Source organism: Condylura cristata, unplaced genomic scaffold (genome assembly GCF_000260355.1).
Source record: "Condylura cristata isolate star-nosed mole 26May11 unplaced genomic scaffold, ConCri1.0 scaffold00019, whole genome shotgun sequence".
In the NCBI taxonomy this organism is placed as follows: Eukaryota; Metazoa; Chordata; class Mammalia; order Eulipotyphla; family Talpidae; genus Condylura; species Condylura cristata.
The window spans coordinates 41,444,870-41,455,422 of record NW_004567120.1 but is presented as its reverse complement, the minus strand read 5'-3'; the positions used below and the strand labels follow the sequence as shown (position 1 = coordinate 41,455,422).

Genomic DNA, 10,553 nt, shown 5'->3' with positions numbered 1-10,553 from the left:
CGCGCCGTCGGTGGAGCCCAGCGGGCCTGGGGTAGGCGCCGCCCGCAGCACCTGCTGCCGCCGGCGGGGGGGTCTGGTGCGCCCCAGGAGCTGGCTTTCTGGAGCTGGCCAGTGGCCGTGCTCATCCCTCCTACCCCACCCCCTGCTGAGCCAGTCCCGGATGCCTCCTTCTGTTCCTTCCTCACAGCCACTATGGAAAACAGTGTGGAGGCGCCTCTGGAATCTGGACATAGAGTCACCGGATGACCCCACAATCCCATTTCTGGGCAGAAATGGGGCAGCAGCGACACCACCCTGTGGTGCAATGCTGCGCAGTGCAGCCCTATTCCCAAGGCATGGAAGCACTTAGGTGTGAGACGCGGTCTCAGTAACAGGTGCAGCCTATGAAGGCTGAGCTGACAGAATAGGGATGGTGGTGCCAGGGGTCCGGGGTGTGGAACCAGGCTTTGGTCTGTAGGGGTGACCAACCCAGGGCAGGCAGGCGGACGGGAGGCCACCAAGCTCCCAGTGCCCACAGTCCTTTGCTCTGGCCTCGGGCTCTCACGTCACCTCGTGGCCTCTTTGCAGTCACTTGTCTTCCCGGGCCATCCGCTGGCGCCGCCGCGCCGCGCGGGAGTCCCGGCCTCCTCGGGGCTCAGGGGTGCCCACCGGCCCACGTGCCCCTGTGTGCGCGCCAGCCAGGCCGCAGGTGACTGGGGGCAAAGGCCTGATGGATCCACTTCCTTCACACCTGGCTGTATTTCAAAGGCTGGAACCCCAGAGAGCGCGTCTCTGACCACAGTGAGGCCTGGAAACAAGTTTGCTCATTGGAAAAGTACGCACGGGTTTGGAAATTAAGAAAAGATAGGCAACAAAGGACAGGTCACAAACGAAATTAGGTAATGTTTTGAATGAGCGAGGTTGAAAGCCTGTGCAATCCAGCAAATAAAAGTCCTTTAAAAAGGAAAAATTCATAGGTTAAATGTATATATTCTATACATTTACATATAAAAATAAACGAAGTGAGACTTCACCTGAAGGAATTAAATAGTCAGACCCAACGAAAAGTGGAAAGATGGGAAAGTAGTAACGAGAGCATAAGTCATAAAGTTGAGAATTAGCCTATCACAGAACAGGAAGAAAGGCAAGTTGATTCGTTGAAAAAATACTAGTAATGGAGTTGCTAAAATCCTAGCAACACATACTAAGGTACCTGCTATCAAAAGTAGAAAACGGCAAATGAAACAATTAGGAAAGCCATTAAAATAAGTTCTGCTAATCTTTATTTTACTTTGGGTCATTACTCATGGAGGTCAAGTCGTTTGACAGCACCGGGTCCACACTCACTCCTCAGATGCGTGCCCCACACCTCACCCCAAGGCCCCAAGGCCCCACAGAGCCCCCCCAGTGATGGGGCCCTCCGTACCCCCTACCCTGTTCTTCGTAGGCCTCAAATCGGCAGATTTCTAGGGTTCACTTTGGCTGCTTTTGTCTGTTCCTCCGTTTCTTCATATTGCATTTTGTCTTTAACAGAGTCGTATACTGTCACTTTTGTTCGCAAACTGTACTTGCAAGAGGGCACCCGGACTGGGCACCGTCTCGGTCACCCCCAGCAGAGCTGCAGCTCCCGGGCCCACCCCGCGAGCATGAGCTGCCAGGCTGCGACTTGCTCGTTTGCTTTGGCATTTCTGTCCCACACGAGAGACACCACAGACAGTCATCTCCTCTGCTTTAGCTCGCTTAGCATCAGCCCCTGACGCTTCATCAGACTGTCACCCACATAGTTTCATCCTCTCTAATCGCTCAGTGGAGTGTCTTTCTTTCAGCTCTCCCCAATCCAGGCGGCCAGGTCCCGCTCCAGAGGACACCACATGTAGGCTGCTGTGGACTCCTAGTGCCCTGACGTTCCTAACAAAGAACTAAGAAATTCACCCGAGAGACGATGGCCTTCTCAGTGCATGGCACTGGGACATGAAACATCCAGTGCTGACAAAATTAACTTCTTACCTGAACCTCTCACCTCATACAATGACCACGAAACGTACTCGGTGTGAAACAAAAACCTATGAAGTTAGCCTCCCTCAAAGCGACAACTATTCGTTTTAAGACAGAACTAAGCGAAGCTAGAAATGAGAAGTTATTTGTGATTCATATATCCAATAAAGGTCTTCTGTGCAAAATCTATTAAAATCCTCAAACCTCCAACATTAGAAAAATAAACAACACAATTACTGAAATGGCAAAAAGACGTCAACAGCTACCTCACCGAAGCGGACATGCATCACTACCACAAGAAATGAAATGAAGCTAGAATGTGATGCCACAGCGCACCTTTGACAAAGGCTGGGACTAAACAAAATGCTTCCTGTGAAGGAGCATCGCCGAATGGCATCTGGTGAAGAACAACCGAACGCGTTGCTGGTGGAAGTGTAAAACGGCGGAGCCGCTGTGGCACCCGATTTGGTCATTTCCTGTGAAAATGTTCTTACGTGATCCGGAGAGCCGGCCCTGGGAGAAATGAAAACGTGTTCACACAAAGCTACACGGCAATGCTCAGAGCAGTCTCACTCGTACTTGCCAGAAACTGTTCCTGTTTACCCAAAAGTCCTTCCCGGGTGAATGGGAAAACAAATCGTGACGCGGCCATGCGATAGGACACCACTCAGCAACAAGGAGTGGACTGCGTGGACACAGCTGCCAGTCACCCAACTGGGACGCACCTGTGGCCTGAGGCGACTCCGCAGGCTTGTTCGGAAGGGCAGAGTTCAGGGCGGTCTGGTACCTGCACAGCAAGAGCATCTGGGGAAGCAAAGTGCAACCATGCACAGAGGGCTCTTCCTCATTCTGTAAGGATACGATGGTGGCTAATAGAAACTAGAGTTGGCGAGAAAAAGGTATTAGCAAAGAAACTAGAATTTGCCGCTTTCATTTTGAGCATGTGCATTGATATTCTACATTGAGAAAAATTAAAATCTTGTAAGATTTTGTCACTGTAAAGAGATCAATTATGTGCATACATTTTAAGTGAAAATCATAGAAACGCTTTCCGACCCCCAAACTGGTAAAACGCAGGGGGATTTAATTTATTAAGAATGAACCGAGTGTCTGCAGGGACTCCTCCTCGTGTGCAGTTCTCTTAAAAAGGCAAAAAAAAAATTTTTTTGAAGAAGTTTTTGGTGCTGAGGAGCCTCGCAAGGCACAAAAGCAACGCAGACCCCGGTCTGCCTGGAAGACCCAAGACCGTGCAGGGTGGCAGGCGGATGCCGAGGCCTGCAGCCAGGAAGCAGGCGCGCTGGCGACAGCACAGGAGAGGTTAGTCAAGTCCTGAGCTGCAGTTTCTTGACGTGGTATCTACTTTGCGCTAACTGTCCAAGAGATCTGTTGTAGAACTGTGAAGGAATTTGCAGGTTATTTTGATGAAATTTTGCATTTCTTTGTGAAAACCAAGTGTTTACATAAAAGTGTGTTTTCAGGCAAATTAATGGCCATTTTGAACAAAGCACATTTTTTACAAATCACTTTTCTCATTATAAATGTGGAAAAGGACATATAAATAACATTTGTAGTCATGCATGTAATCACTGTAATCCCTCCTGCCAAGGTGGCTGACCCACAGTTCTTTATATAAATATTGTGTCTAATTATATCACATGGAATATGTTTTAAAAGTAATACAAATTTCCTTTTAAAATATTGGTTATTGCTTTCTGTGGAGGGTCTGCATAAACCAAGTGGATCCTTATCTGTGTGGTATTGTATTTGAAAGTGTCGAAGAAGTGACGAATCAACGTTTCAATGTCAAAGTTTCAACGTTTCTGTCTGTCACTCTCCGCTTCGCCTGTCTTTCTAGCTGTGCAACCTTAATCATGCCAGATTGTGAACAGAGCTGAACAGATCAACGAGAGTTTGATAAATGTGGAAACAGGCCATGTAGAGAATGCATGTTTGCTTTGGGTTGTCTAAATCACATTTCAATATTTTAGAGTTGTGAAAGCAATTCATACACCTTTCAGAGGGGTGGGAAACACTGAAAGCGCGCACATTAGTGAATAAATTCTATTTTCACACACAGCTCGAGGTCGCTGGGGCCTCTCCCCACCATCTCATAGCTTCTGTCTTCCTACAGTCCTCACACTCTGCCATCCTCACACCCAAACCCTGAACTGAGTGCTGGATCATGTTCCTTTGCTTTGCTTACTTGCTGTTTTCCTCCACATATGTCCAACACATGTTTGTTGGATGAATAAATGAAATGACTAGAAGTTACCCCTTGAGCGGTGCGGCCTGCCCCTGCCTGCGCCTTCTGCCCCCCGGGGAAAACCCCGTGACCACCGCTCACGAAACCTCACTGCAGAATTCCCTGGGCCCTGGGAGGCAGTGTCACGGAGCCCGCCCTCCCCCGGCCCCGGCCCACCGGGGTGGGAGGAGGCGGGTTCGCTCTCTGAACGGGACAGCCCGCCACGCAGCAGGCACCCGGCCCCTCCGGGGTCCCGCTCACCTGCTGGGTCCCCACCTTGGCCAGTCCCCGCCCCCACCACAGGACGCCTGTCCCGGGGGTCCAGGACTGGACGGAGGCCGTTGGCACCGTTTGCCAGACCCAGCCAGGCCGCACCCAGCCCCTCCCCTGTCCCGGAGAGGCCCTGGCCCCCCACACCCCTGGCGCCTCCCAGGGCCCCCCCCCGCCCCGGGGCCCCTGGCCTGGCTCAGCTGTGGGTCCTCAGGTGCCCCCCTCTCACACAGCCCCAGCCCACCCTCACGGGGGCTCCCCCTCCCTCCCTCCGCTCTGGGGGGGTCATCAGTCCAGCTGGCAGGGCTCCCGCCCGGCTTTGCACTGGGCCTCTCCGGCTCTGGCAGAGCTCCCCCCTCCAGCCTCCTGAGGCCCCTGAGGGGCTGGGGCCTGCTGCCTGCTGCCCGGCCCGGCCCCTGACCGAGTCCTTGCTTCTCAGCGTCAAACGGAAAGGTTTCAACATCTCAGAATTGGAAGTCATTTGTGATTTTTATGAGACTATGAATTGGTATAGCATTTTGAAATAAAATTTCAGAAATATGTATTCAGAAATACATATATTCATACTCAGTGTCGCCTCATGCCCACTAGCAAGGGTGTCTTATTAGAAAACATTTCCTTGTAAGCACTAATGGCGAGTTTAAATATGTGGATTTCGTTTTAATACTCACAGGACAAGTGGAAATCAATGTGTGTACCCACCACTAAAACTCGGCTCGTTAATGCACATACACACATGGGCATTTGGGGGGCCAGCTTGCCAGGTGGGGTGCCCGCATGCTCCCCCTGCAGATGCTGTGTCTGCTTTATTAAGTGAGGGCACGAGTTGCTTACACCCCTCCTATGTGTTGAATAAAACTAATACAGGTAATAGTATATCCATGAAAAGCGTCCGAGGTAAACTAACATCTGGGCTGTGAATCTCTGGGCAAGGGGCTGAAGTGTGGACTGAGTCTGAAAAGGGGAAATCAGGGCCGAGTGATGTTTTCCAATTTTCGCAGCTGGGATCGGCGTGCTACTGCTGTGCAGGGAAACACTTACAAAAGCCTCACCACCATGAGGACAGGGAGAGCGCTCATCCTCGCCGGCGCTGCCGTCATGGGCCGAACTGAAAGTTCCAAGGCCGCGTAGGCCCCACACGCAGCCAGTGGCCTTGGGGTCCATTTGTTTGTGTCTACATCCAGCTGGTGCTTTCTAAGGAACGTTCCTTTTTCTCTTCCCGAGGGCGAGTGAGGAGTGTGGCCTGAGCAAGTGGCTGGGCTGTGTGGGTGGCGTCCGCCTGGCCAGGCGAGCTCGCTCCTCAGCTCCTCATCAACAGCCTGAAGCCATGTGGTTGGCCAGCGCCTCGGGGTGCCTACTCCTCCGCCTGAAACAGGCGTCCAGGGCAGGCGAGTGTGCAGGAAGACGGGGCATGAGTGCACCCCAGGACACAAGGTGAAAGCAGCCAACGTGCATGGATCTGAGGCAAAGTGAAGGAGCCGGTCAGGACAGACGCCCGGCGGTGTCCAGGGCTGAGCGCCAAGAAACGAGGGAAGGAACCGACAGCACAAAGCCAGAACACACTCTGGGCCCTGAGAGCAGACCTGAGGCACCCAGCGGGGAGGGGGGTTGAGCGCACAGGGCGTGACGGTCGCTGGTGGGGGGGTGTGGGGCAGACACTGAGGAGGTGTGAACCCGCACCCCTAAAACACACGCCGCATTGAAAACCAGCAGCACCTCCAGAAAAATTAATTGTAAGCCATTTAAAAGAGCAGGAGGCGGTAATGCAGGTGTCATCCCAGCCAGGCCTGGGAGGTGGTGTCAAACCACGATGTGCCACGAATAGAATTGCTTTTTCTGCTTAATGGCAAGCAGCCTGCTAGAAGGGGGTATAAATCGATAACTAGTTTTCGACCAACTCGGGGCCGAAGGACAGAACCCATTAGCAACAATCCTGCCGCGTGTCGGCTGTGAGAGGACAAGGCCGCTGGAGAGTACACGCGCTGTCGGCTCTGCTCGCTCCCTGTGGGAAGCCTGTTCCAGGAGCTTTCTGCTTTTGGAAATTCCTAGAACTAGCTCTGCTTTACGGTCAATATGGCTAGCTCCCCTGTTGCATGGCAGACAGAAATGGCACCTTTCCGTTGCTGTGTACATAGGAGAACGTGAAGATCATTACTGAAGAAAACAACAATTTTAAATTCACAAAAGGACACTATCCTTGGCCCTCACCACCATTTCCGTTCAGTCCACGCCACCGAAAGTGTAGCCCTGGCTTACAGTGTCCAAATCACTCCAGATCCTCGAATTCAAAGTCCGTTCACACAGTGGGCTTCCACAGCCAGGAAAGCAGTGCCGGGCCAGAGGCCCCAGGGCCCCCCACAAAGGAGCTGATTTTGCCCAGAAGCCACGCACACGGCGGACAGAACCCGAAGGTGGCCACGCCTTCCGCCCTGCGCACTCTGCTCTGGTCTACCCAGCGTTCAGGAAACAACTACTAAGCACCGTTTTCCACTGCTGGCATTACTGCCCCCTAGACACGCCAAGAGGCCGGCCGTGGCCACCAGCCCCCTTCATCATCCTCAGTCCCTCCAGGCCACCAGCCCCCTTCATCATCCTCAGTCCCTCCAGACGGGGCTGTAGTCCTAGCCCCCCAGATTACCCTGCGGCAGGGTGTTGGCACAGGAGTGTTTTCTGGGCGCCCCTGCTCATCCCTCACGGGCCTCGGCACTTGCGATGGGGAGGCGTCTCTCCATCTTCCAAAGTACTGCTCCCCGTGGCTGACACGGCCGCCTGCAGCCCCGGCCTCAGCAAGGACTGGGGAATAAACGACTCGGTGAGCAGGGGTCTTGTTTATTAAGATTTAATTTCTTATATATTTTTAATAAATCAAGCGCATCCAGGTACAGATCACTTCATTTTGCAGAGCGTGAAACAGGATAAGAAAGGCAAGAACTAATAATTTCCTGCATTAAGCTTTATTTGTCGACCCTTTGATTCACTGCCGTCTATTCCAAGGCCATGTTCTCTTGCTGCAGATCACAAAATGAGATGGACAATTTCCAGACTTGTTTTACGAAACAGCAAGAAGCTCCCTCCTTAGACTGAGTAAACATCTGTGACAATGTCATCTGCAAACTCAGAACTCACTCATTAACCTTGTGTGATCAGAATATTTGAAACAGCAAAAGGGAGGAAAATGAGCACATCACAAAGGCGCGGTGTCCCGAGGTCTGCTGCTGCCCCTCGGTCTAGAAGAAAGGTTGCTCTCCTCAAGCACAGAGCGAAACTTGGGCCTCAGATGTCACCGGGGGCCAGAGAAGCTGCTGGTTGTGGTGCCAAAACAGGCTCCAGCCCTGGATCCCCGGCTGGCTCAGCTTGGCCACCTGCCCCGGCCCCCTCGCCTGCCCCGGCCTCCTCTCCTGCCCCGGCCTCCTCGCCTATCCTGGCCTCCACGCCTGCCCCGGCCCTCTCACCTGCCCCGGCCTCCTCGTCTGCACCGGCCCCCTCGCCTGCCCTGGCCCCTTCGCCTGCCCCAGCCTCCTCGCCTGCCCCAGCCTCCTCGCCTGCCCCGGCCTCCTCGCCTATCCCAGCCTCCTCGCCTTCCCCAGTCCCCTCGCTGGGCCCCTCACCAGCCCAGGCCTCCATACGTGCCCCGGCCCCCTCACCTGCCCCAGCCCCCTCGTCAGCCCCAGCCCCCTCGCCGGCCCCCTCACCAGCCCTGGCCTCCACGCCTGCCCCGGCCACCTCGCTGACCCAGGCCTCCACACCGGCCCAGGACCCCTCGCTGGCCCAGGCCCCCACGCTGGCCCAGGCCTCCACGGCTTCCCTGGCCCCCTCGCTGGCCCCCTCGTCAGCCCCAGCCTCCTCTCCTGCCACAGCCCCCTCGCCGTCACCAGCCCCTTCCCCTGTTCCGGATTTCTCTCTCTCCTCTCTCAAGGCCTCCTCGTACCAGATAGGAAAGGCACTAGGGACAGTCTCATTGATCTTGGCCAAAAACTCAAGGACTTTCATCTTGCTGGTCTCGGCGTGGGTCCGGGGACCCCACAGGAACTCGTAACGGGGGGGATCACTGCCGGCCACCTGCCGGTACTCCAGGTACTGCTCCTGTACCCACACTTCAGTGAGGAGCTTCCTGGGCTCCCCATAGATGAAGTGCTCTATCCCAGCATACACCCCCACAGCCCCCAGTACCTCCCAGATGTCTTCCTCAGGGGCGCTGTTGCCATCCATGAAGATCACACCCAGGATGTTGACCAGCAGGCCCGTCTTGGGCAAGGTCTGCTCGGGGCCCAGCATCCCGTTGCGGGTGAGGCCCAGGGTGTTGTTCAGGACATAGGAGTCGCCGCCGGGCTCTGCCTTCTCCACATCAAGGCCGAAGACCAGCTGCATGCACTCGCACGCTTGGCTGAGGATCTCGGGGAAGTACTCCTGGTCACTCTTGATGACGCTGCTCAGCATCTCAGCCTTGGTGGTCGGCTCCTTCGTGCGGAACTTCAGGAGTAGGAAGTCCACCAGGTCTCCCACCTTGTCATCTATGGCATCTTTAGGCCAGGACCTGCTGTCTGGCTCCAAGGTGCTGGGCTCCTCCTTTTGGGTGCTGGAGTCTGGGTCTGATTTGACCGGGGGAGTGGCAGCCATGGCTGGAGGAAGAAGTGGACTGAGAGGGCTTGGCAGCCACAGAAGCCTCGTTCAGGGCGCCTGGGGTCACAAAACAGCAGGAACAGGAAGAGGAGGACAAGGATGAGGGGGAGAAGGAGGAGCGAGAGGAGGGGCAGGAAAAGCCAGAGGGAGGTGGCTTCTTCCTCCTGGTCTCAGGAACCTGTGCACTCACGGCCCTGTGTGTCTCCCTTTCAGACTGAAGGCCCTACTCAAGCACGCAGCGCTAACGACTAAGAGTGCATGCTGTGACAAAATCATTTGGCAGCAGTGTGGACAGGAAGTGGCCAGTGGGACCCACGGGCCTGGGGACACACAGGGTGAGCGGCCTATGCTGGAAAGCATTTGCCTGGCGGCCAGACAAAGCCGACTGGCAGGCTCCTGGTTAGGGGGCTCCCAGGCCTCACCTGCTGCCCTCCTTCCACATGACATGAACCCATGTCCTCCACAGTGCGAGGACCTGGGGCTGACGGGGGCAGGCTGGGGTCGGGTGCTACGGAGCCCCTCTGTCCAGGTGTTGGGCAAGCCCCACTCAGGGCAGACACCTCACCTTGACTCCTGGTGCTGCCGGTGCTTCCTGTGATCTGTGACCTGACGGCGCGTGCCTGCAAGGTGAGGCAAGGACTTCACCCCCGGGTTCCTGGAGTCCCTGTAGCGGGAAAGCCGGGGTACATCAGGGTCCAGACAAGCACAGCCCTGGGTGCCAGTGTTGACAGAAGGGGTGTGCTCTGGGGTGGGCAGTGGCCTCTACGCGTAGGTCCTCAAATTTCCTGGCGGGGCTGGGGCCCTTACCCTCTGCTGGCCTAAAGCGAAGCTCTCAGAACAAGACCACACAGCCCTGGGGGAGAGGACAGAAATCCGAGGAGACCCCACAGGCCACAAGTGCCGAGGAAGGACAGGAAGGGCTGGCTGGAGCACCGCTCTGGATAGCACACCCGTGCTCACCGTGGTCCCAGGCAGGGACCCTCCTCGAAGGGCTTGCCCTGCAAGACACCTAAGGTGGAAAGGAGGGGGCACCCACTTGCAGCTGCTATGCCTCAGGGCTTTCTGCGGCTAAAAGCAGGGGCAGGAGCTTGGGGTGTCCTGCCTCTGGCAAGGGTCCCAGGGGCTCTGGGGCTCACAGTTTGACAGCTGATGTCTCCCAGTGCTCACAGCTTGCATCACCCTCCCTCGGGGTTCTTACTTGCTTCTGGGGGGCAGGCCCCACCTCCCTTTGCTGACTTAAGGCCCTGTTCCCAAAACCAGGTCTCAGGTACCTCTCAGCCCTGCCTGCGGAAGTCAGGAGGCCACAGGGTCACTGCCGGCCTCTGAGGTCTCTGTTGCAGGATCACCCTCCTTCCTCCCTTGAGCTCCTCCCCTTGACTCCAGTCTGGGCCTCCTTCTGCCCACCCGAGACTCTGCTCTTAATACCAAGTGCCCAGTCTCTCACAGA

General features: G+C 55.4%; 1 protein-coding gene across 1 annotated transcript; it reads right to left on the bottom strand.

The window, feature by feature from the left end:
• Positions 1 to 7,759: 7,759 nt before the first annotated feature.
• On the bottom strand, positions 7,760 to 9,103 carry LOC101635325 (melanoma-associated antigen 10-like). Its single transcript, XM_004685979.1, has one exon. It carries the CDS (start codon positions 9,101 to 9,103, stop codon positions 7,760 to 7,762), a length of 1,344 nt encoding a protein of 447 aa, XP_004686036.1.
• Between the last annotated feature and the right edge of the window lie 1,450 nt (positions 9,104 to 10,553).